The 27,926-nt window shown below is 40.2% G+C and overlaps 1 protein-coding gene across 1 annotated transcript; it reads left to right on the top strand.

The window, feature by feature from the left end:
- Nucleotides 1-68: 68 nt before the first annotated feature.
- On the top strand, nt 69-27,772 carry KLHL30 (kelch like family member 30). The gene is made up of 8 exons (XM_075201721.1): nt 69-170; nt 9,413-10,235; nt 12,243-12,405; nt 13,318-13,404; nt 15,644-15,799; nt 15,922-16,110; nt 20,675-20,820; nt 26,177-27,772. Exons 2-8 carry the CDS (start codon nt 9,462-9,464, stop codon nt 26,432-26,434), a joined length of 1,773 nt encoding a protein of 590 aa, XP_075057822.1. The 5' UTR covers nt 69-170; nt 9,413-9,461; the 3' UTR covers nt 26,435-27,772.
- Nucleotides 27,773-27,926: the final 154 nt, after the last annotated feature.

Here is a 27,926-nt window from a genome sequence, read left to right as displayed (position 1 = left end):
TGTGAAGGGTGAGGAATGTGAGGGACTGACTGCCATTGAGTGGACCATCTATTAATAACCCCAGTGAGTCTTTAGTTCAGACACACTCTAGAAATACTCTCCTCTATGTAACGGCCAGAGGAGCTGAACTGAAAAGACAGACAGTCAGCCGAACTGAGCTTCTACCTCTGGTAAGTTATGGGTGGAAATGGTCTTGTGGGTAATTGTTGTACTTGAGGAAACCCTGTCTATAGAGAATGGGCTAACAACAAGTTGTCCTCTTGTGTAATGCAGGTTACCACAGCGATTAGCGCATAGTTTTACTTCTTACATATGTGACAGGTTATTTGATTAGCAATGTTAAAAATTTCTTGCAGCATTTTGACATAGTATGATTCAGGGCTCATATAAATTGCCTATGAAATCACTGCTTGTTAAAAGTGTAGACAAAACCTTTTATCTATCTAAGGTTGCAACAGAGCGTTCAGTGTGTGCTTTCAAAGCTACCTGCAGGATAGTGTATTGTGTACATAATGAGTGCCAATATAGAGCTCCATTATATTGTACTGCCGGCTGTGCTAAACTTGACGCTTAGCGAGCGAACGCTCCTCAGAAAGCGTGTGTGCACTGTCAGTGGTAAAACACATTTGCCAGGCTTTAAGAAAGCGCAATGAAGGTGTAATATTAACACCCTTGTTTATGAGCTCTCACTCTTGAGCAAGACTATCAGAAGCAAGTAACCTGTCACACAGTGAGCTGTGACAGCTGTGCTGTATGGGTTACAAACCTGTAGGTTTTCCTCCAGACATTATTTTACCCATGTTTACATTAATATTGTACATGCTCTGAGCAGCATTTTGGTATGAAGATTACACCCTTTTTATGTGACATCTATCATTCTTCAACATATGTGTCCCAATAGCACAAATGTGCCTATAGTTCTGCTGCCGAAGTGCATAGGTTTACAGGGCAGCAACTGATGGGGAGGCGTCCTTGTCAGTATATGGGGTTAAGCGCATCACAGCAAAGCTTTGCAAAAATTATTTTTTTTTTATTTTGAATTTGGGATTATTGATTTGAGACAAAGGGGTGTACAGGGCACATTTTTTAGGGGTGTTCCTTGCTTTGTTGAGGGGGTGCACACCCATTTTCAGCTTTGAGCTGGTGGAGATTGGGTCTCGTCACCTTTCGCCCTCCAGTTTCACTGTGGCAGAGAAGCACATTTATATTTGCACTTTGCCCAATGTAGAACAAAGCTTTAAACATAGAAAAGTGCCACATGTAATAAAGTTGTGATACTTCCTGATGTTTCCTCACCATTGTGACTAACTTAATCCATGAGGCTAAATGAAAAAGTGTTTTAGAAGAAAAACTGAAAGGTTTTATTTAATGAAAGCAGTCCTAGGGGTAAATGTATCAAGCTGAGAGTTTTTCGGCGGGTTTTAAAAACCAATCAGATTCTAGCTATCATTTATTGAGCACATTCTACAAAATGACAGCTAGAATCTGATTGGTTGCTATAGGTAACATCTCCACTGGTTGGAGTTTTGCACAGTGCACCTCTTCAGTTGATTCCGCCTCTCTGCACACCTAGGCACGTACCTAGCTTGTAAGTCCATCTCCTTAAGAGAGCAGGTATGTACCTTGGTGTGTGCAGGGCACTGCTCATTGGGTAGCCTTCATAAATGACCTCCAGGGTTCAGTATGTTTAACATCATGTTTTTGTGTCCACGAAGTGGAATTGAAAGCCCAAGTCATGTGTATAGCTGCTTGCCGGGTCTCACGTGTGCATGTTCTCTCAGACTGGCCTGGCAAAGCAGCTAGTTAACTCTTACTGCTCCGGGCCTGTATTAGTGAGGAAGCTGAGTAGTGCTGATAGATTGTTGAAATAGGTCATTTTCTATCACCACCAGGGGCGGGCTGGGCCGGGGGGCAGGGGGGCATCGCCCCCCCGGGCCGCTCAGACTCTCTGCTTTTAGTGCCGGCCGGCCGCCCCCGATGTTATTTCTAAGGATTTTTAGCTGATCAGATGCGGCCGCGTCAGCGCACAGGCGCCCGCATCCCATGACATGGGCCGCATCCCGTGTAATGAGATGCGGCCGCCTGTGTGCCCCCCGGGCTGAAGTCTCCCAGCCCGCACCTGATCACCACGATAATCATGCATAGAAAATTAGCCTTATCACTGATTATTAGATAATAGACCCCCCCCCCCCCTAGTTTTTGTGTTGTCAAGGAACCACATAACAAAACATTTATTGTGTCTGACATATAGAAAAGCCACAGGTAGGTTATGAGAGGGAAGACTGTGTCATCTTCATCTATAAACGTCTGTTTACAAGAGTATTTATTTAAGACATCAGTACACTGCATTCCTACAGGTAGACACAGAGGGTCTCGTGTAGAGTTAGGAGCAAAGCAGAACAAGGAACAAATTTGCTCCTGGACAAACCATGTTGTAATGCGAATGGTGCAAATACAGGGAAATGCCCGCTGCTTCTGTATGCAGCACTCCAATACTAGACAGCTTTATTTTTACACTGCAATTTAGGGTTGAGTCCCAAAATATGCATTAAATAAAGAAAAGAGGCAAAATAAAAGGTGGCAGATCCCCTTTAAGGAAAACATATATTTATAATTATGCCTTTTATTTTTGATTATATGGGTATTAATTATTCTGCACAGAAAACCTTTTTTATTGACAATAGCATCAGTGAGAATAGACTGAAAGGGAAGAAAATATATTAACAATGCAAAATCTTTAACAAAGTGACTCAGACATAAGAGACCCTTTGTTTAATTCAACATGACAAGCACTACAAATATATATATATTGGGGCAGTGTTTGGAAAAGTTGTACAAAGAAAAAAGTTCTGCCCATGGGAAAGGGTGAAGCCTGTCAGTGATACCTGTTCTATTATGTTATTGACATCTCAGGATAGCAATAACAGATTATTACCACTAAACGTGTTATTTTTTTGGGGGGGGAATTCAATTGGCCACATTAGTGTAAAAATGAACGCGGCCTGCGCACTATTATATTTCGGTAATAGTGTGCATTATTATCATTAATATGGTAATTTCACCACCGCAAGCAGAAATGGGTGTTAATTACTGTATTAACGGTAATAGGTTTAAGGGGGGAATGTGTAAAGGAGTTTAAATGTATATATTTTTAATCATTTTTATCTGGGTTTATTTAAAACATTTTTTTTTTTAACAAATCTGCACTTTCAGTTCCCCGCATCTGCAGACACTGGTCCGGCAAAGAGGTACGTTAACCCTTACTGCTGTGGTCCAGTATCACCGGGGCGACAGTGTATTACAACAGCTATAATTTTCAGGTTAAATTGCAGTGATCAGCGATTTTTTATTGTGGCAATAACAAATCAGCCTTATTATTGAAGAGATAGGCCCCATAATACCCATCTCTACCCTCCTAGAATGAGCACTAACGCTGCTCTATATCTGGTGTACAGGAAACACCACTCTTATTTTGGAACTTCATTTAGCAGTCACTTATCATTACAGATTAAGCCTGACACGGTATGAATGACTTTGAGTGGACATCACTCTGCCGAGCCTTTGTGTCAAGCTTCATTTCCTTTGCATAGTACAAAAATTATTAAATGTATCATGAAACATTGTTGTATTAGATTACCGGTTTGTCTCTCCATTCACAGTATGAATTATTAATCACGGCTGTTTCTAAGACTGAGCTGATTGATGTTATTTGATGCACTGGCTGCATGATCTGTGACTTTCTGTCATTCTTTTTTAATCAATACATTTTTTGTAAGACATTTATAAGGTTAAAGAGGTGAGATCGCAGTATCAGAGTTAGGTAAACGGTACATATATAATAAAGCACATAAATAAATGAAATCATTAAGTAGGACAAGAGATGGTTTAATACTGACAAATATAAAATATATCAAACCTTATACTAATAGACAGTAAGCTGAGTGGCAGCGCTCAGTGCCACGCAGCTGCTGCAAGGGCTAATAACACCCTGGCATTTATAACAGTGGAGATAGATACATGAGAAGCACACATAGTGTTACTGCTCTATACTAGCAGAACTGCAACTTGAATATGTCTGGGTCATTGTCTATAAGGGGCCTATTTATCAAAGATCTCTCCCCTCTAATTTAGAGGTAAATCCCCGAAAACAGCAGTTTTCGGGGACTTACCACTAAATTACTATGTATTATTGCAGCATCGCAGCAGATATCTCAGATATCTGCTGCTTTGCTTCTCTCATCGGTTTACTGAGCACTCCCCATAACAGTGTATGGGAAGTGCTCAGTAACGCTATGTATCAATGACTGATACTTACTTTTCAATCATGGTAATGTACGCCATCTGAAGCTGGCGCCATCTGAAGCTGGCGTACATTACCATAATTGAAAAGTTTCACTGAAAACAGCGCTGCTCTGACGAGCAGGGCTGCACAGCGCATGTGTGGAGGGATCATGTGATCCCTCCACACTTGCCTCAGGTTCCATCAGACAGGGATCTCTGTGCGCATGCCCGAGTTTACTGGTCGGCGCATGCGCACAGGGATTGAAAGAGGGGCGAGCAGCACCGCAGAGGGAGGAGAAGAGAAGACTTCAGTGACAGGTAAGTGTTAATCTTCACAGGAGCAGCCGTTTTTCGGAACGGCTGTTCCTGTGTTGATTTTTTAATACATATGAGAAACTTTTCAATCCGCATCTATGCGATGAGGATTGAAAAGTTTCATTCATATTATGCGGTCATTGGTAAATAGACCCCTCAGATTGATAGAGCAGAAACTGACAGGGTTCAGAATGATTGATAAACGGAAGCTCCTGGACACTTATGGGGACCGGGCTTAATGATGTGATTGCGCCATTAAGCCCTGCCCCCCAATATTGAATGCCGTGAATTTCATTTTTTTATTTTAGGGTTGGGGCCTCTCCTACACTTGTCACATGACCTGTCCTCCGGGATAGGTTTAAAAAGTATTGTTACCATCAAAGCCACAGAAACAGTCCTGACTTTGAGAAGGGAACTACTTAAAGTGCTCTCAAGACAATAATATAACAAATGTTTTCTGGTCATGATAGTGTAATAAGTTGTCATTACATTCCTTACAAGTATTTTTTAGTGGTTTAATGATATATTCTAGCAGGAATGGTTGTCACATTATTATCAAATACTTTTAAAAGAGATGGTCTACTGTCCTTGACTGAGTGATGTGTCATATCCGTAGCTGCATCCACATAGGAGGCACAGTTTCCCTGATAGATATTACTAGTATTGGCCACTGGATCTGAATAGCAGGTTTGCTGCCGACTGTTGCTGATCCCAGCAGCACCATAAAATTCATCCTTAGATATAACTATTCATACCTCCCAAATGTTGCCCTTTTGAGACTTGCATGGTTGGCAAGAATTAAAATCAATTTCTAGGGACACAGCTATTGGGCAGGTACATCCAAACACATTACATATGATGCTTTCTTGGTGGAAATTCATGCCCTACAATACTCACCTTATGTTTTTGAACTTGGTAGTAATGTAATGATTTTGTCTGCAATTATGAAGTTCAGTCATACACTACTGCCATTTCTAGGAACGTAACTCTCCATGGTCAATGTTTTGAAACCTAGGACTGTCCTTGGAAACTAGGAACAGTTGTCATCTATGGAAATGATGTATAGAACTGTATGGATAAATTCCATTGGTGGAATGTCTGTACACTACGGATTCCACGATTCAGTACATTCATCTCACCTGTCCACGATGTCCTATTCTGGCTGATATGTTTTCTAATTGTAGTAGATTTGTACTAGACTTATATTGTTTAGCAGTCTGACAACAAAGATGTCCATTTGTTTCACGTGTATTTGTACATTTTAATGGACCAGCTGCATTATATCTAAAGAGAAGTGGAACTTATAACAATGGCACTGAACTATTGAACTTTACTAGGCTTCGCCATTTACCATTAACAACATTAAAACAATTTTGTTCAATGGATTATATCCTATTATGGATCACAAGCATGTCATAAAAGGTCTGAGGTGGTAGACTGAGCCTTGATGGTGTCAGGAACCTCTCCCCTAGCATTCATCACTGCAGTTTGGTGAAGTGCGTGTACAGTGGGAGCTGCAAGGTGTCATGTAGTTTATCTCAAGCTATGGAAATGGCATTGAAATACGGCGATAAACGAACAACTAACCTGGTACAAACCAGGAATTACCTTCCATCAACAAATTAACACGTTATTGTTGTGCCCCATAGAATAAATTTGGGGGAAGGCCCGCCATCGCCAGTCCACCCTCCCGTAGCCCCCAGTGCATGCTCTGAAGACCGTAGTAGCCCCAGTAGTAGTGATAGTTCTGTCACTCTCTTCTGTTATAGTTATATATAAAGCCATTAAAATGCTCAAACATTATGCTTATGGCATGTAGTATGTGGCAAAATATTTAAAATGGGATGAAAAAAGTTGTCTAGAAAGAAACATTAAATTTAAAAATATATTGTTTTCTCGTGCTCACTATACATACATTTTTAAATTGTCAATATTTTTGTAAATCTTTAAACCACACTTTGCTCATTCTAAAAAAAACAATTCTATATCACTTTTCAATTTAAATAAATAATATTATTATTAAATGTTTAATTTTATACTATATGCAGGTGAATAACACTTTATGATTTCCAGTTTTTAGCAACTGCACAATTGGCAGATTTTTTGCCAATCAAGCCTGTAACAAAAGAAGAAACCACTTGCTGCAACAGGTACAAAAGTGGAATTTACATAATACAATATACATTTTTTATTTTTTAAAGATTCCTTATTTTAAGTTTTCAAAAATAAAATTGACAGCTGAAGAACCCCATGTTACCAGAAAAAAAAATTAAAATCAGAGTTCAAAAGGGCCAGGAAAGAGTCTACTAATGTTTCTCAAGTATTGACAAACATTGGAAGGAGATCTAACAGGTTAAGATGTAAAAATAAATGGACTCAAGTGTCAAAAACATATTCAGTTTCTCAATTTTCCAAATTGGTTTCAGCTGAATAACTGGCTGCTGCTGAATCTATCATGTGACAAAGGAGTTGGTTATCTACCTCTGTGTGTGCGTTATAGGGGTATGACCTGTAATTTTATAGAGGTAGTTGCTCATTAAGCCTCAGATAAAACGGACGAGGTAGGAGAACAAATCAGAGGGATGATTAGATAAGAGCAGAAGGAAGGAGGGCATTGGGGAATGGGCGTGAAAAGTCCAATCCTGGCAGGTCGTGTTGAACTATGTCACCAAGTCCTGGTAAGCTTGTGATCATGTACATTCTACCCAGGGAACCCGGATGGCTATAAATGTGCAACGTTTGGTTAAGAGATACATTTAAATACAGGATTTCCAATATTTGGGATTAAGTGCTCTGAGAGGGGCTCATGTTAAGTTGAACGTAAATTTTTTTGTTTTAATCTATATTTATTTCTTTATCATATAGCAAAAAAAAGAAGACACCTGTCCATTTTCTTTATGAATTGTGCCTATTTTAAGTGTCTAAAAAGAACACTAATAAGTGTGATATATAAAAATGTTTAGTTTGTAACTTTTTAGCACTCAAACTCAGCTTCAAGGACAAATTTGGTTCGGACTGATAAAAGAAAGTCAATTACGTACATTTCATCACACAATAAAAAATTTTGTTTACTTTTTGCAAACTTAAATAAATTCACTTTGTACATAATGAACATGTCGGTGGCACTGTTGATTACTGACTATATTCAGAATTATGACTGCAAAGTGAACACAAAATTGTAGTATAGAAGAATATGAAAATTTGACAACCAACCTATACAAACTTGCCTTCATATACCAGTAATTTACCATAAAACTGTTTAGTAAGGCAAATTCGCATTTAATTCTGGATAAACTTTTTTTTCTGCACATTTGTTTTTATTATACATCTTACAGTGACCATCATAAAAATAATACAGGATAATTTAAAGCTCACATACAGAAATAAACCAATACTGGGATCATCTTACTGAGGCCTTCTTACATAAACTCATAAACAGATGAATAGTAGGCTGTCACTATCTCTAAGCTACACATTAAGGTGTATGCACTGGCTATGAAACTAAAAGGAAGGCAAATGAAATACTGTATACTAATTACACACAGCTTCGAAATGCAGAGCTGTGATGAATAGAAGTCATAAAAGTTTAATTAGAATGTTCTGCTCATTAACTGAAACAGTATTATGGGCACACAAAACATCACACACACAGCACAGGTAACTGTGAGAAGACGTAATGCCCTGAGAGATTCACAACATAAAGGCTCCGCTCTTTTCATTAGTAATTCATCTTCCTAATGTCGCTAAGCAGCATTTCTCTACATAGGGGAGTACTTTACCTCCTTTTTTGCCATGTCCCATATACTGTATGAGCTAGATATCCTGGCCATTGAAAAGGCGTAAGAATTTTCACATACGGTAATACCAATCACTACTGATCATTGTTATTTTTTCTTTAAAATCCATAAAAGGCATAAACGTGCTACTAATCTGTAGATAACACTTAGGGGCGTATTCAATTGTCTGCCGTGACCGCTGAAAAACGAGCGCGTTAAAACTATTACCTTTTATACGGTAATTACTCGCTCAATTTCAGCTCGCAGCTCCCTGAGCGCTCGTTTTTCGGCGGTCACGGCAAACAATTGAATACGCCCCTTAATGTATACACCGATCAGCCACAACATTAAAATTACTGACAAGTGGAGTGAACAACATTGATTATCTTGTTACAATTGCACCAGTCAAGGGGTGGGATATATTAGGCAATAAGGGAACAGTCAGTTCTTGAAGTGGATGTGTTGGAAGCAGGAAAAATGGGCAAGTGTAAGGATCTGAGTGTCTCTGACAAGGGTCAAATTGTGATGGCTGGGGAAGAGAATCTTCGAAACGGCAGGTCTTGTTGGTGTTCCTGGTATGCAGTGGTTAATACCTGCCAAAAGTGGTCAAAGGAAGGATAACAGGTGAATTGTCATTGGCACCCATAGCTCATTGATACATGCAGGGAACGAAGGCTAGCCTGTCTTGTCCAATCCCACAGAAGAGCTACTGTAGCACAAATTGCTGAAAAAGTTAATGCCGTCTATGATAGACAGGTGTCAGAACACACAGTGCTCTGCAGCTTGCTGTGTAGCCACAGACTGGTCAGAGTGCCCTATTTCATAAAGTTATTGTATTGAGCAGAAAAAAACATTTTCATATGATGTTTATTTTGTATGTTTTCTATTAATACTTGCATTTACACATGACCTGGGAGTGTTTATACTGTAAATGTGTCCAGGTTGTTAATAAAAGCCATATAGGAAATTTGTGTTATTGTGCAATTTACAGTGCTCAATATTCTTTATTCTATTCCTTTGTTCTTTTCATTTGTTTGCAGAATTTCCAATCCATGTTTGGTCTCCTGTAGAGGCTCCTCAGAGGAAAGCATGGTGAGGAACATCGATGACCTGGAATTCTGTCTCCCCTCTCACTCAGACTCTATTCTAGCAGGTCTGCAGTCTCTGCGTTTTAACCCCCAGCTCTCAGATGTTACACTGATAGTCCAAGGACGAGAGTTCCCATGCCATCGTGCAGTGCTGGCTCTCTGCAGCCAGTATTTCCATGCCATGTTTACAGGAAACTTCCAGGAAAGCATCTCTGCTCATGTGGAGATCAAAGAGGTTGATGCCGAACTTATGGAGACCTTAATTAATTTCTGTTACACTGGCCGTCTCACCATTAACCAGGTAAATGTAGAGGGACTGATTCGTGTCTCAAATCAGTTGAATTTCCCTGCTGTGCGCAAGGTGTGTATTCGATATTTGCAGCAGCAGATGGATGCCACCAATTGCCTGGGCATCTGGGAATTTGGTGAAAGACATGGCTGCCCTGAGGTTACTGCAAAGGCCTGGTCTTTCCTACAGGAGAACTTTGAGGCTGTATCTCAAGAGGAAGAGTTCCTACTTTTGCCACATGAGCATCTACTTCGTTACTTGGGTGATCCACTGCTACAAGTAAGGGAAGATCAGAGCCGGGCAAAAGCAGTTCTTCAGTGGGTGAGGCAGGAAAAAGAGAGCAGAGCTCCGTACCTCCCAGAGTTGCTGAGCATGGCCAGACTATCAAGCTTGACTGATCATGACCTGCAAGAGCTAATGGATGCTGAGCCGTTGATTAGTGAATCAGAGACATGCCGAGCACTGATTACCAGGAACCTTGGGCAGGTACTGTACTGAGATGCACAATCCACCATGGGGCACACCAGGCTTCACCTGTTCTGGATGCAATAAAAGCCAGGCCTGCTGATGTTTTCTTTTAATAGCAGTGACAATTAGACATGATTCATACACCCTTATAATTGGAACAAAGACCACACACACAGTACTATCCAATGGTTAATTTAGTAACGACTAGCGTTTAATGGTCAGCCCCACACGCACACAGATATATATCCAGTAGCCAGGAGCAATTACATGATTCTCATTGTATAGTTGATGATTTCACTTCACTATTTCTCAAAAACACTTGGTAATTTTACAGTGTATATTCATTTCTCCTTAAAATAGTCCACAACCTGCGAGTCTCTAATAAATAAGTACTGGATAAAGTGTGTGGCTCTCTTCATCCTAACTGGTGCCGCATCATCTGAAAAACATGCCCAGAAAAGCTGTACCAAGTATTTTCTGCATTTTACTCAGACACCCATTCCTGGACATGCTCAAATTAGGTCCATTGTCAAGGCAACAACATGCAGTTGCTATGCAATATTGCTTTTACCAGCAATTATTTAGAACGTTGGCAAAATTCCATGGGCCTGATTCATTAACAAACCCAAATGGATGTGATGTGTGCTTTTAAAAAAAACGCACGTACATCGGGCATACTCCGTATTCAACAAGGTGCGGATGTAAAGATATTGCTGAATACAGGTTTAGGTCTGCTCTGCTCTAACAGACAATATACTACAGGATGCGTCCAATACATATATAAAGTCACAAAAGAACACACAGAAAAAAAACTATTCAATTCCATTTCCCCTCCATAAAATACACTTATTAGGGTGTTTTAAATGCATTTTTACAGTTGCTTCTGATTACAAATACATGTTCTGTCAGACATACGCAACTGTCATCCCTATCACTCGGCACTTACACCTGACCTGTAGCTGGTACAAGTGATATGGCAGAAAATCACGTACCTTAGAGTTGCCCAAAGCTGGAATTGGATATTACTCTGGAGCTTTGCACACTCTTACTGTACATTGACTACGTGTATCAGACCACTCTCTGATCCGCCCATGAAATCGTAGGCTGTAGTAAGGTCCTTTGCGCTTGAAGATGTATTGGACATTGCTGCGTTCTCCGACGTATACTCTGGTTCTGAGCATGCGCAGTGAGATTTTACACAAAACAAAGAACGTTCTTAATGAATCAGGCCCCATATATTTTTAAGAATCCAAACATCTACAGCATTTAAATTGTTCTGTATTTTTACTGGGTGTATTAATGTTTGGCTTTGCCAATTTTGAGAAATAGCTTATTAATTCTGTGATATAGCAAACATCGGACATACAGCTCACAGGTGGCTCCTATATCCAAATCGACCTGGATATTTGTGCCTGGTTTATCACATATCGCCTGCTTGCTTCTAGCTTGGGTTATTTTCTGGTCTCAATTTTCACTCTCAGAGGAGTTTTCTGTAACTCTTAACCCTTATAACCTCTCACATCTGTGTCACCTTTCACTGGTGTGTTAACCTGATGAACTTGTGCAGTGTTGTAGCCATCTGACATCAGTGTCAGCTCTCACACCAGAACTGTCCTTTTACCTGGATCACCTCTACTAGCTCAGCGGTGCTACTTGTGTAACCCATATCACCTGTCAGGGCTATCATCAGACTCCTCACAAATCTCTCCACCTGTATCTCCTCTCACACACTCTGAGTTATCAGTTACACCTCGTGTCACATTTCCCACACCTGTCACCTTTCAAATGTGTGTCGCCTCTCACCACTATGACCCTTTTGTTGTCTGTGTTCACACTGGCAATCATAGCTGTATCATTCAATGGATGGACAGGATTATAGGCAAACTGAAAACAATGGTTGTAATATTAAATAATAATAATATAAGTGGGAGAAGATTTGGGGGAAGAAGATAAGTGGGAGAAGATTTGGGTTTAGCGATGGCAGGAACTAAGGTTTTATCCAGGGTTCTTTTTCTGCACCTCCAGATGACCAAGGGCTGTACTGGGCAGACACCAGTATCTCTCCAACAAGTACTGGTAGTGGTAGGCGGAAAGGTGTTGGAGGAAGAAGAAGATGAAGATGAAGATGAAGAAGATGATACACCGCCTAGGACATCACCAAACTTTGCATATTATAATCCCAAAACTAGTAAGTAAAATCTATTTAAAGTCTGAATCCCCCTTAAACCCTCTGGGTCAGTGTCAGAACTACCATTAGTGCGGCAGGTGTCATGAACCGGGGCCCATGGAGATACTGGGGCCTGCTGCATGGCAGATGCAGAGGGCTGGTGGGCCCCGGTTCCCTCCTCCCTGCACCGGGGCCCATGGAGATACTGGGACCTGCTGTATGGCAGATGCAGAGGCTGGTGGGCCCCGGTTCCCTCCTCCCTGCATCGGGGCCCATGGAGATACTGGGACCTGCTGTATGGCAGCAGGCCCCAGTATCTCCATGGGCCCCGGTGCAGGGAGGAGGGAACCGGGACCCACAGAGATACTGGGGCCCGCTGTATGGCAGATGCAGAGGCTTGTGGGCCCCGGTTCCCTCCTCCCTGCATCGGGGCCTACAGCTCGCTAGCTCCGCCTCTGGGTCATTTATTGTATCACAGTAATTACCTGCTATGTATCATTTATCTCTCAGTTATAGTGTATCTAACCATTGGAACTGTGAGGAAGGTCTCTCACCCCCCAGCCACATCATGTTATTGATGCCACCAGGACATTAAACACTGAACACCATTAGCTTCTTGTGCTGGGTGCTTGGAAATTAAACATAACTTATATACTGACAAACTTCTGTACACAATGAAACAAATGATACAACTTACTATACTAAAATACAAATATCATACAGCACAAACCAGCTGATAAATACCCTTAGTGGGTACAGGTATCATTTAGATTAAAAGATCTTCAGGTAGCTATGTAAATGATAATAAATATTAGAAACTATATTAAATATATTAGACCCAAAAGCAGAAAATGACATGAAATAAGGGGGATTAAATACAGCAGATGGTCATATTATTTTTTCTTTTCTGACATGCTCTTAATTCTATGGCAGAAATGTGGATGGCGCTTCCAGATTTCCCGGATTATAATAAATGGGGATTCTCTGTCACTTCGCTGAACAATGATGTCTATGTTACAGGTGAGTAGGACACAGGACAAGGGCAGCAGAGATTGCCTTTAGTTGTTTTATGAGTGATGTGATGTGTTTTTATGAATGATAGTCCCATTTCACCTGTGCATCTAATTCACTGTTGTAGAAATGTGCTGTAGCCCACAGCAACTTATCACATTATAGCTGTTATTTTTCTACCACAGTTTAGAAAACCAAAGCTAACTGATTGGTTACTGTGAGTTACAGAACATCACATTATATTATTTAATATGCCCCACTGTATTTCCGCTTCATTGCATCTTATGATATTAGATTTGTCAGTATAGACCAGGCCTGGTCAACCTGTGGCTCTCCAGGTGTTGTGAAACTACAAGTCCCAGCATACCTGGCTATCTACTGGCAAAGCATGCTGGGGCTTGTAGTTTTGCAACACCTGGAGAGCCACAGGTTGGCCAGGCCTGGTTTAGACAGTAGAGGTCATTTGCAAAGTGCACAATGGCTAATGTGCAGAGCAAATCCTTTTGTGGGCCTCAATCTGTGCAGATACCACTTAATTACCACCAAAGTGCATTTAGTGGAGAAACATAGCAGCAATTGCAGAGGACCAGTGTGCATCAGCAGATTAGAACAGTTCCTTGTTAAGTCAAGAGTAGGTGCACACGTGCGTCTTGTTATGCAAAGCAGTCGATAAACGTAATTTAATTTTGCATAGTAAATCCTTGCAGACATGTAACAGCGCTAAATAATTAAAAAATGCAAAGCATGATAGATTAACTATAAAATCACTCTCCCTATGGCAGCAGTCAAATGAATAAACCGGGAACAGTTAAATCCAAAACAAGAAATGTATTACTCTTATACAATAGCATATATAAAACTCAGTGCATATATAAAACAGATACGACACTCTTGAGTAAGTTGAGACCAGTCACAGTTAAAATAAACTCACTGTCCACTGATGGCACTCCCGTAGGTCTTGATAAAAACATCCATTGGTTATAAGTTTCCTTAAAAGCGGTATAGTTCTACCTCCATCTGTCGCCATTCGCTCCTGACAAGGACTAAAGTAAACACAGCTTAGCATGGATAAACAGACACGGTGAATGACTTAAATGATGTGTTCTGTGTTCTGCCATAGGGAGGGTGAATTTATAGTTAATCTATCAATGGTTTGGATTTTTTAATTATTTAGCGTTGTTAGATGTTTGCAAGGATTTTCCAATTTTAAGTGAGTTTGGCATCATCCCTCTGTCTAATACAGCTGCTGATTTATATAAGGATTTTTGCATACACCTCCGTTGAATTGATCTCAGGACATACATCTTTTTGTCTTTATCTTTTAAATTTGTATAGTGTCATTTTTTTTTTTAAACGAGATAAAAGGGTGAACAATGTGCATTTTTGGGGTGTTCCTTGCAGTGTAGAAGTGAGCCCAGAAATTGTCATTCCAATGACTTAAATCTTTCACAGAGTTTTCCTAGATCCTATCTCATCCAGAAACATAGAGACCTTTGTAGTGAGCTGGATGGATCATATAGGCACAAAGATACACAAAACCCCAGGTGTGTTTTGTTGAGTGGGCTTTGCATTTGGTATACGACTTCCAAAGATGTATGTGAAATTCTTGAAATGGCTCTTAGGCTTTCAAATGAAAGTAAGAATACAAAAAAAATTTGTGGTGACAATTTGGGGATAAATGCAATAGGTAAATTTACTAGATAATGACTAAATATGACTTGTATATTAATAATATTACTGATATGGCTTACTGTACATAGTGTGAAGTAAAACATATGGAGAGATAGTATTTTTTTAAACAAATTGGATGTATGAATTATTTAATAAAGAAGTGTGTTTGAAATCACTATGTTCCCACATCAGAACCTGATATCACTATGCTGCTACTTATTTTTATATTCTGAGGTTGATTCATGTTGGCTTAACCCCTCCCATTTGAAACTCCTCTACACATGGACAGTCATGAGTTAGGTGAGCTGAAATACTTTGCGCTGCTGGTGACATGCTAATGTTCTGATACTGATTTGGCTACAGGTTCTTCTAGCTCCACCCTCTTCATCTTTTACATCTCAAGAATAAATACTATAAGTAATACAATCTCAGTTAAATGCACCTAAACAAAAAATCAAAACCATTCCACATATTGACAAGAACTCATTAAGATAGATGGCTGGATGACAGCTGTCATATATATATTTCTATGGCTTTTAGATAGGAAATTCAACATTTTCCTCTTACTATTTCCTAGGTGGCTCTCGTGGTTCTCGAGATGATTCTTGGTCCACACGTCAAGGATGGAGCTTTGCCCTGAATGAAGGGATATGGAAACTATTATCTCCTATGATTAATCCACGAACCAATCATGCTAGTGCATCTTTGAATGGGGAGATATATGTTATAGGAGGTCAGATTTCACAATACATATCTAACACATATTTCTTGTATAACCATCAGCATTTCTTCAGCTGTTACATTGACTAACATAATTTTAACACCAATAGTTATTGATGCTCCCTTTCTTCATAGGAACCCTGCAGGAAGTAGTAGAGGTGGAGTGCTATGACCCTTACAGTGGAACATGGTCCCCAGTAAGCTCCGCCCAGAAGTATGTCAGCAACTTTGCTGCTGTCGGGTGCAGTGGGAAGCTGTATTTGGTTGGTTCCTGTGCTATAAAATACAATGCACTGACCCTTCAATGCTACAATCCATCTATAGGTATCAAATGACCATCTTTTATTAACTTAACTCTCCTCTCAGTAGCTATCTCTATATTTAAAACCCACATCAGACATCAGTTTAGGCCTGTTCCAGAGGCATAAATACCACTAGAGCAGCCAGTGCAGATCACCAGGATACCTGATCCATCAGCGCCCACATGCGCAACATTCTTTTCTTTCTGCGGGCGACAACATTTGCCCCAGAAGACACCCTACAGGGGTCGCTGTCCTGCAGCTGAGGGTGCTGCCCCCTTAATTGCCGTCCATATTGCACTGCCTGCACTACATTTACATTAAGCCTCAGATAATACACTGAATTCACAGGTGACATGTAGCAACCAGCCAGTGGCACCAGCTCAGCCACTGTCACTGGACAGTTTCACTACATCCTGAACTGTCTGCCAATCATAGCAGAGCTTATATTCTGACCTACTGCATGCTTCCTCTCTTCATCCAACTGCTCTCATTGGCCTGTGATAATGTCTACTCCACAGATGAAGCCACTTTGACAGACAAATCCGTGTGCTATTGTGTAAAATTAGTCATACCTGCAAAAATCAAGATGTGCAGCGTCACTAACAAAGATTTTGCACAGCGTCTTAGCCATTTTGCACTTCATAAATGAGCCCCACAGACTTTGACATACATTTTTTTAAAAAAAATGGACACAAAGTTTTCTTAATGCATGTATTATACATATTTGGGCTATGCACTACAACATATATTTCTTATAAAGAGGGAGGAGAGAAAGAAAAGACAGTGTGGTTTGAGGCACTCCGTAGGTGCTTGATTAAAATTTAACTTTTATTAGGTATGATTAAAATGGAAAGTAGATGAGCGAAATAATAAAAATATAGTGAACTGTGATTTAAAATTGCAAAAATAGGGGGGGGGGGAAATTTTTGCAAGGTCTCACCAGTATCCTAATACAAATACAGTAGTAAGCTGATATAGCGCTGATAATTGTATCTGTCAGATGCTAGATGTCAGATAATTCTGTTTCCTGAGATTGAGAGGACACTATGTGTTGATAATAACATAAGGATATTATGCTCCCTAGTTTACATAGTAATTTTGATATATAAAACATAAAACATCGTCAGGTAACTCAAATCTGCAGTGTATCTCACAGTGATATGTATAGTAACATAGCGGGATAAGTCGATTGAAAGACTCCCGTAGGCTAGTAAGCCAAGTTTGTATCAAGGAGAAACTCCTTGAACTCCTAACAATAATGTATGAATAAACAATGCGGAATTAATAAACTCCCACAGGCTGATAAGACAAATTATGTCACAGAGAGGCTCCCCCTGAGAGCTATATAAGAAATCCCACTGATTACTTTAAAGCCGCATCAGGCTCTGGTAAGCTTAGCGGAGGCATCAGAGGTAACAGATATTATAACCAGGAATCGCGGGGTTGTGTGAAAATTCCCTACCTAAATAAAGACTAGGGAGCGATTCCTGGCAAAGATAATAAATAGTGTCACGGAGAGACTCCCGCTGAGAGCTGTTTGAAAATCCCACTATTCACTATGAAACTGCATCAGGCTCTAGTAAGCTTAGCGGAAGCATCAGAAATGACAGATACTATGGCCAGGAATCGCGGGGTTATGTGAAATTCCCTACCTAAATATAGACTGGGGAGCGATTCCTGACAGAATTAATAAAGGACTGGTGAGACAAAACGCCGACGCGCGTTTCGCTCCGTGGCTTTTTCAAGGCGTCTTGAAAAAGCCACGGAGCGAAACGCGCGTCGGCGTTTTGTCTCATCAGTCCTTTATTAATTCTGTCAGGAATCGCTCCCCAGTCTATATTTAGGTAGGGAATTTCACATAACCCCGCGATTCCTGGCCATAGTATCTGTCATTTCTGATGCTTCCGCTAAGCTTACTAGAGCCTGATGCAGTTTCATAGTGAATAGTGGGATTTTCAAACAGCTCTCAGCGGGAGTCTCTCCGTGACACTATTTATTATCTTTGCCAGGAATCGCTCCCTAGTCTTTATTTAGGTAGGGAATTTTCACACAACCCCGCGATTCCTGGTTATAATATCTGTTACCTCTGATGCCTCCGCTAAGCTTACCAGAGCCTGATGCGGCTTTAAAGTAATCAGTGGGATTTCTTATATAGCTCTCAGGGGGAGCCTCTCTGTGACATAATTTGTCTTATCAGCCTGTGGGAGTTTATTAATTCCGCATTGTTTATTCATACATTATTGTTAGGAGTTCAAGGAGTTTCTCCTTGATACAAACTTGGCTTACTAGCCTACGGGAGTCTTTCAATCGACTTATCCCGCTATGTTACTATACATATCACTGTGAGATACACTGCAGATTTGAGTTACCTGACGATGTTTTATGTTTTATATATCAAAATTACTATGTAAACTAGGGAGCATAATATCCTTATGTTATTATCAACACATAGTGTCCTCTCAATCTCAGGAAACAGAATTATCTGACATCTAGCATCTGACAGATACAATTATCAGCGCTATATCAGCTTACTACTGTATTTGTATTAGGATACTGGTGAGACCTTGCAAAAATTCCCCCCCCCCCCCTATTTTTGCAATTTTAAATCACAGTTCACTATATTTTTATTATTTCGCTCATCTACTTTCCATTTTAATCATACCTAATAAAAGTTAAATTTTAATCAAGCACCTACGGAGTGCCTCAAACCACACTGTCTTTTCTTTCTCTCCTCCCTCTTTATACTTAATTGTTACAGTGTTGGGTGCACCCCCCCGATCAGAGTTTCTCTTCGGGTTATTAAGCAATTATCATAATAAGTGCTTATGTTATTTTCCCTAGTGCGGTTTTCTACCCAAGCTCTTGAACATATATTTCTTATTTTATCCTGTTTAAACTAGTTATAAGGGTCATTTACTAACCACCAATAATGCAACACCAGAGCACAAACGCTCTTTAGCGCCATCACATAACTAGTTTTGCAGAATTGCGTGTGGTTTTACACGGATGGACATACATAAGTGGGCCATTCCTTGCTGACTATGAACTTAGTGCTTGGATAGTCCTAGTTTGCACCAACATGCTGAAACAAGATTTAATTTTGGAGAATGAATTAATAAAATGAGGAAACGGAGAAGGAACATTTAGAGGGATGTTCTGAGCCTTATGAGAGGACGCACAGCCTTTTATCTCACCTCAAATGACTTTAAGGTAGCAGAAATCAGGTCCCGTCTCTATGCCTGTAACCAAACACATTTTTCATCTCTAACTTGCACTTCTGCTGGAAAGCTCATTTATTTGTGTACCCTGATCAATGAAATAAAAGCTTCAAACACACAGAGCCATAACTAGAAATTTTAGAGCATGGGACAAGAAAGTAAACTGACACCCCTATAGCTCAGTTGTAACCAGGTTAACCTAAAATATTCATTACCCTTTCGCCTTCCATCAGCTTGCTGTGTAGGTGGATGTCCTTCTTGCTCAGCCTTAGTTACGGCCCTGACTCAAATGTGACACATGCAATGTTAGATTATAATAATATAATAATAGTAATAATAATCCTGAGTCTGCTCAGTCTCATAAATTAGGCTAAAGAGTATTTTAGGAGCAAAACTAAAGAGTTGTTATGAATAAAGGTAGTTCTAAAGCTGCCGTATGTTAGACTCTAATGTGATGTTTTTACTGTTTTCATCGTGAACATTCTCTGGAGTGTCTGCAGTATCGATAGGCAGAGAGAGATTTTCTGGGACTAGTTCCAGGCACCAGGATATGGACCCCATCAAATACAGTAGCCAGACAATTACACACAGCAACGCCTAGAAAGAAGCATAGCGGGTACACACTTATTAAGTAAATTAACCTAAATAATGTAAAACGTTTGTCCCTGTGGCACCATACACTGAATTAGGCCCATAGAGCACAATGAATAAGACACTCTGTTGGCATTGCCAGCACAAACTTTTATAATCATGGGTTCTATTTAACAGAAGAGAGAAACCCTCTCACTAAATCTACAGTTAGGTCATTTGTAGAACTGAAGCTGAGATGTCTCTATGAAACAAGGTTGCAGTGCCTGACCCAGTAGAAGCACAATGATGAAAAATCACACACAGTTCTTTCACCTCTTTCCTTTTCCCTAGACGTTATTATGGTACTCACAGGTAATATTGAAATAAATTGTATAAATTGTTGTGTACATTTCGGGGTATATGGGCTGCTTACCATTCTAAAATACCTCCATCATGTATATATATGATGGTGAAGTACTACCACATTACTAATAGGAACAGAAAACAGTCCTAATGTTATCATCTCCCATGCTGAGCGTTGGTCCCAGGGGTTTTAGAGGAGACCTGGATCTCAAATCCTCTTCATTCCAGTACTGGCTTATCTTGTATTACCAGAAGCACAACATAAGAGATACGCCAGAATCCTGTCTAACTCATTAGATAAAACATAACCTATTGTTTCTGTGCCCTATGTTACAGAAAAGTTTATTATTATTGTTAATATATGTATAAATAATAAGTTATTATGAAGAGGTTAAGCATAGGAAGGAAGAGCTCACGTCTTCTCATGTTCTACAGATAGCTGGTGTGTCATCGCATCTCCATTCATCCCAAAGTACTTGTCCTCTCCTCGCTGTTGTACCCTGGGAGGAGCTGTGTATCTGATCGCTGACAACACCAAGAAAGTCTTCATGTATCTTCCAGAGGTCAATCTGTGGAAGAAGGTGAGCACCGTCATGTGAATGATTAGGAGTCATGGTGACAGGTTTTAAAGGGAGTATGTTTTATAGTCTGTAGCTTTTGTCACAATACTCTATTGATTCTACCAGCAAGAGTCCCAGGAAAACATCAAATGAATTGAAAAATAGACCTGTTTCAACAAATTGCTCAGCTGGGTTTTTGTAACAATGCTTATTGCCAGTCTGTGGCCACAAACGGTAATATGTTAGTGTTAATAAAACAATGAAATTAAAATTATTTTGGCTCTTCATTCGGGACTCCTTAGGTATCGAATGGAATTTTGGATCTTTACTAGCATTTACCGTATATACTCGAGTATAAGCCGAGTTTTTCAGCACATTTTTTGTGCTGGAAAAGCCCCCCCTCGGCTTATACTCGAGTGATGCTCCAGTACCACAATGCACGGCCATAACGAGGGAGGTGCCTGCCTCCATAGCTTCAGCCCTTAAGTTCCGCTTAAGGGCTGAAGAGAAAGAAAATATTAACTTACAAGAGTTTGGTGCTTGCTGCCATAAGTTCCGCAGTGGAACACATGTGCGTTCCACTGATAGGAAGTTCGGCATTTGGAACGCACATGCGTTCCACTGCGGAACTTACCACAAGCACTAGGTTGATTTTTTCTCACCAAACTCTTATAAGTTAATATTTTCTTTCTCTTTCTCTTCAGCCCTTAAGCGGAACTTAAGGGCTGAAGCTATGGAGGCAGGCACCACCCTCGTTACGGCCGTGCATTGGGGTCCTGGTATATTGAATACAGTCACCATCATCGATTGGTGGTTGTATTATCGCAAATAAAACACAATGAAATGTCTTGTGTTGTGTGTTAACACTTCATTGCCTATCTCCCTCTAGGATTCAACAAGGGGATGTGATATGTCTTGTTGGTATTTTCCCCCATTAACTGTATATAATGGATTACCGGTATGTTGTTGTTATATCTCGAAGATGCAATTAGAAAAACACAACTCCATCATTTTACTATAATAACATTAGTACATGTGTCTCTTCTGTTTACTGTTTTTCTTTGAAATAAATATTTAAAAACATTTAACCTACTGATGCCTCAATTAATGTAATTTTATTGGTATCTATTTTTATTTTTGAAATTTACCATTAGCTGCTGCATTTCCCACCCTAGGCTTATACTCGAGTCAATAAGTTTTCCCAGTTTTTTGTGGTAAATTTAGGTGCCTCGACTTATATTCGGGTCGACTTATACTCGAGTATATACAGTAATTAATATTGCCACTAAAAATGTATAAGTGTAATCCCTGCTAGCTGGCTGGGTGGTGGTAGTATGCAAGGATTAAGTCCTGCTTTGTAATATTCTTAGGTCTTTTACCGGGTTGTCTCTCCTACCTCAGGATCCTGCGGGTTACAGTTAGCAATCAGGTGCCCCTGTACATGCAGGTTTGATGACGGTAGCACCAATGTAATGCAAATGCAGCAGGTATAATGGTGCACAGCTGACATGCAGGAATAAATAGGCACCAGGTCAGCTTATTTAGAAAACAATCTTTATACTCTCTGACACAAATCCCTTAGATGCAACAGGTTATTTTTTTTAGTTAAAATCACTTCATATCTTAAGCAGGGCTGGACTGGGACTAAAAATCAGCCCTGGCATTTAAAGTCCACAAGCCCACCTCAGTTCCAGCAGGAAAGAAACCGAGGTGGGCCTGCGCGGCGGCACCGAAAAAGTCGTGACCACATTGTGTTGTGGGTGTGGCCACATGGGGCAATGATACATACATTCAAATAAAACATTACATGTATCACGCCCTCCCAGCCACATCACGCCATCCCCCGAGGCAGGGCCTTCTTTTCCATTGGGCACGATGGGCAGCTGCCCGGGGGCCCCATATGCAGGGCTCTTAATGAGAATAAATAATCCTGCAAAACAAAAAAACCTGCAAAAAAAACCTACAAGGGTCACTGAGCAAGTACATCTATCTATGTCTATCTCTATATATCTATATCTGTATCTGTATACATCTATATCTATATCTAGGGGCCCCGGTGCACTGCTTTGCCCGGGGGCCCATAATGTTGTTAAGATGGCCCTGCCCCGAGGCACATTATGACACCCCCAGCCCACTGTACTTATCTATGCTTCTGGTGCTGCTGACATCCATCAGGGTGGGAATTTCCTGTAGAGTGAGCAGGGAAGCTCTTAGTCTCACAAGATTACCAAATCTTGTGAGACCTAGAGCTCCTCGGCTTGCTCTGCAGGCTGTGTCCTATCCAGAGACTTGGAGCAGCTATCCGCTCCCTCCTGCTAACCAGAGCTGGTTTAACGCTTGGGGGGCCTGGGGTATTTAAGACAGGGAGCCCCTATTATGTAACATGGCTATCATTTTAGACAAATGTTAGACAAATACACAGGCAATACTGTGTGCAATACTGTTAGTTGCACGCAGCTCTGCCTTCACAAGCAGTACAGTGTGAAGCAGGACATACCTCCCAACTGTCCTTGTAGTCTGCCCAAATCTCACTAAACGAGACAGTCACCAAACTTCGGGACTTCCCCACCAGATTCAGGACAGTTGGCAGACTGTCCTGCTCTCTCCTACCTGTCTTGTTACTTCCACCACCTGTAGCTCCTGGTGTCTTTAGTTCAGTTGCTGCTTGTCTGGATACTGGAATGTTGGAGACCCTATTTGGAAAAAAAATGGGTACATTTAATTTAGAAAATTCCAACCAGCCCTGGGGGTTAATGTATGAAAGTCCGATTTCTGCAAGTCGCCGGAAATCGGCGACTTTGCAGTGAAAATTGAAAGGGGCGATGGCTTGTAAAGGCAAACTTTCCTTTACAAGCCATCACCGCTTTAAATTTTACCTGCAAAGTCGCCGATTTCCAGCGACTTGCAAAAATCGGACTTTCATACATCTACCCCCTGGTGCTTAATCAATACAACCCATGTTTTACAATTAGGCCTCCCTCCAGCCCCAACATTAAAATACTAGTATTCACATTTAATATAAATAGCTGCTGCTGCTGATGATAAAAAACCTATTCCCTCCCTCCAAACAACCCCAGCAATAAATGAAATAGCATTTACATTTAATAAATATACCTATTTCCCGCAACATCACTTCCATTAAATAATTCATATTCACATTTTTTTCCCAAACAGCCCCACTTTCAATTAATAGCCCCCAAACCACCCCAGCATTAAATTAAAGGTCCAATCACCCTATCTTACATTGTTAGGCCCTAATATAAAATTAACCCACATCATCCCACAAATAAAATAGCACAAATTAAATAATTAGCCCCCACCTAAACTTCACCATTAAATTAATAGTCTACCTCCCACATTATATTAATATTCTCCTTCTTCCCTCATGCCTGAGTATATGCCCCCAATTGATATTATGCCACACAGTAGTACCCCAAAATCATATTATTCCACACAGTAGTGCCCCAAAATCATATTTTACCACACAGTAGTGCCCCAAAATCATATTTTACCACACAGTAATGCCCCAAAATCATATTTTACCACACAGTAGTGCCCCAAAATCATATTTTACCACACAGTAGTGCCCCAAAATCATATTTTACCACACAGTAGTGCCCCAAAATCATATTATACTACACAGTAGTGCCCCTAAATCATATTATGCCACAACAGTGCCCCAGTTGATATTATGCCACAATAGTGCCCCAGTTGATATTATGCCACAATAGTGCCCCTAAATATTATGCCACAATAGTGCCCTCAATTTATATTAAGCCACAATAGTGCCCCCAGTAGAAATTATGCCACAATAGTGCCCCCAGTTGAAATTATGTCACACAGTAGTGGCCCAAATCATATTATCCCGTCTTTTGTGTGGCACCTATTCTCCTTTTCTCCCCCCCCCCCGTTTTTTGTGTGGGACCTTTTCTCTTGTTCCCCCCCTCTGTTTTTTGTGTGGCACCCTTTCTCTTCTCCCTCTCCCCTGTTTTTTTGTTTGGCACCTTTTCTCTCCCTCCCCCCCGTTTTTTTGTGTGGCACCCTTTCTCTTCTCCTTCCCTCCTGTTTTTTGTGTGGCACCTTCTCTCCTCTCCCCCCCCATTTTTTGTATGGCACCTTTACTCTTCTCCACCCCCCGTTTGCTGATCTTCTCAGCTTCTTCTCTGCCCGCTCTTCGTCAGCTGCCTTTCAGGACTGTACTGATCACATGTGACCAGGAAGTGTCGTGCACTGACTGCTCCAACCGGCCCATCTGACCATGGACCCTTCTGGCATTTGCCAGAAGTGCCAGATGGCCAGTCCAGCCCTGGCCCAAACTTACAAAACTATATTTTGTTAAAAAACATGTTAACAATGAAAGTTTACAGATTACACTATTTTTGAGACCATGATATTCACAAAATAAATAAAAAATTATGAACTGAATCATTTCTTTAAAAAGAGGACATTGTTTCATCAAGATCACAGTAAACACAATGCTTTATGAATTTGTTTGTTAAATGTTATTTAATCCCACTAAATAGTAGATATTTCAGCATCTACTTATTGAACATACAAATGTGTTGTTTTTAAAATGCTTTCATTATATTTTCACTTTAGCATTTATAAGTCTGAGTTCATGTTCATCAATGATGAATGTGGATTTATATAATATTGATCTGTATGACCTTTTACATTTGCTATAACACTATAAACATATTTTTTTTTAGCATATTTTCATAATTCCACCTGTCCTTCATTTCCTAGAGAGTAAATAACTACCAAAGGTCCCAATCTCCAGGCACTTCACTTGTTTCATGTTCAGAACTCCCTATTATGTTTATAGTTCACTGTGGGAGATTGCGGTAACTTCTTGGTAATATCATTTTATTTCTAAAAAATGAGGATTCTTCCACTAATCAAATAGAGATATGCAGGTGTAATTCTGTCCCATGTGAAAGTTATATTTTAAGAGCTGGGACCAGCTGTTCAGTGACTCTTTATAAGTGGTAGTATGGTTATCTGTGCAAATTCTAAACCCAAATCTTATGCTTAAACTAGTGGGTCTCAAACTTTCTCAGTTCGAGGGACCCTTAGGGTCTGCATAATGTTTTTAGGGCACCCCTAAGCCAAAATAATTACCAAGCAGTCCCCCGCCTTTTTTTTTACCACCGGTCCTGGTCGCGGCACCCCTGAGATCACAGCTGCACCCCAGGGAGCTGCGTCGCACAGCTTGGGAACCACTGGCTTAAACTCATGTGTAGTTGGAATATTGGTTATGTTTATATCTAATGCATTGGCATACAGCATGTAGATGGGTAATGTTTTGTTTGCAATTGGGAAAATTATACTGACATACTTAATATTGAGCTCACAACGCTACTCATGTCCTCTTCAGGTGCAGCTCCTGCATACTCTTCATGAAAATGGAGGTATGGCTTCTGTCGGGTCTCACATCTATGTGACTGGTGGTCACTGGCAGGGCATGGCGCGTGAGTACAGTGTGGTGATGGAATCCTATAACAGCTGTACAGATGTTTGGTCTCGGAAGGGGGCCCTCCCGAGCCGCTGGATGTATCACTCCACATCTGCCATCTTCATGGACACCTCACGCTGGACAAGACTATTCCAAAGACAGTCGCAGTTGGAGGTTTGACAATGTCATTTCTTAAATAATGACAAGGGCAGGATATGCATTGAATGGATTATTCAGATAAGGCTTAACCACTGACCGTGGCACCCCTAGGCTCACAGTCTTATTCTGGCACAGAAAGAGTTACTCATGTCCATTCACTTGTCAACCTGCTGATTATGTAATTTATTTCACAATCCTGTCGTTATATGGTGAGTATGGCAGGTGAATTCCATTGTTGTTTGCTTAAGGCTAATCCATAATGTTAAACTGATATGTTTTTATATTTTATATTTTATAACTTTTAGTACTGTATGTAGAACACTGAACTAAGTATGGCTATACAATGCCAATGTTTTGTACCTAAAAGAAATGCAATAGTCATTGTATAACCCTGCTCGTTATAATTGAGAGAAAATAAATGTATAGAGGAGCTTATAGAGCTTTATAGTTATTGTTTAACTTTATTTAATAATGGTCTTTTGGGTTAAGGGAATAGCCCTGTTGGTTTTAAATAAACCATAATAAACGCTTGTTTTCAAATAGACGCTTGCTAAACTCTTGTCCTTGCAGTTCACTCTTCACTCAAGCACTTAGAAACTGCATTATTTGTAGGGACTTTGCAGGGCATTTGCTGTTTTAAATTTGCCGTACAAAGTCGACGAATATCTGTGACTTGCAAAAACTGCTGGTTAATACATTTACCCCCATGACTCAACACCAACACGTCCCATAGACCATGTGAACAAAAATAATAAATTACTTTTATTACACATTTTAATGGCCTTTGATTTATTTATAATACATGCAGATGATATACATCAGGGCAATAAGATGAGGAATGAGGAAGAGTGTGGTTACTGTCTTAAATGGTCAAACCTTCTCCAAGAGCATAGCATCAAGATCATAGTCCAGTGTGGGAACCAGTGAGTGGCCAAATTGGATGAGATCCAGCCACCCAATGACCAGTGGCATGGAGGTGTGTTAGTGTGGTTGGAAGATGGAAACACAGCATCAGTCATCTTCCATCCACAGTTATCACATGTACAATAATGACCCTTTCAATCTTGCAGGCATCTCAATGTGTTGGAGTTAGAAACACTGTTGCATTGGGCCAATTTCCCAGTACCGCAGGGTGTGTTACCGTCATTAGACACTCAGTTAGTTATAATGAGTGAGCCCTTTACTCGCCACACTTGCCTTTTATCTTTTTTCCCTCAATGTTGACCTTGTTTTTTTTGATTTCTGGGTTTCATTACTTTTTTTTCCTCTACTTTGATATCCGAATGGAAGACTAGTGAATGCCATTATGCTGTTTGTATGTAGACATTTTGAAAAATGATTTAATAAAATGACAATTATATTAAATTATTTGGTTTACAATATAATTATCATACGCTTCAGCCAGACGAATATATTAAATCATGTTCTCATTGTTTGTATGTATGAATCACAATATCAGAAAGATAGACAATAATTCAATGGATCACTAAATAAACCTATAGATTACAGTAGT

The sequence above is a fragment of the Mixophyes fleayi genome, chromosome 3 (assembly GCF_038048845.1).
Source record: "Mixophyes fleayi isolate aMixFle1 chromosome 3, aMixFle1.hap1, whole genome shotgun sequence".
Classification (NCBI taxonomy): Eukaryota; Metazoa; Chordata; class Amphibia; order Anura; family Limnodynastidae; genus Mixophyes; species Mixophyes fleayi.
Note: the sequence above shows the minus strand (reverse complement) of the source record. Positions and strands in the feature narration are given on the sequence as shown.

Coding starts and splice junctions, on each gene's coding strand:
- KLHL30 (XM_075201721.1), top strand. CDS start 9,462: ATGGTGAGGAACATCGATGACCTGGAATTCTGTCTCCCCTCTCACTCA. Junction 13,405..15,643: donor CAATGATGTCTATGTTACAG/GTGAGTAGGACA, acceptor ACTATTTCCTAG/GTGGCTCTCGTGGTTCTCGA. Junction 15,800..15,921: donor GGAGATATATGTTATAGGAG/GTCAGATTTCAC, acceptor CTTTCTTCATAG/GAACCCTGCAGGAAGTAGTA.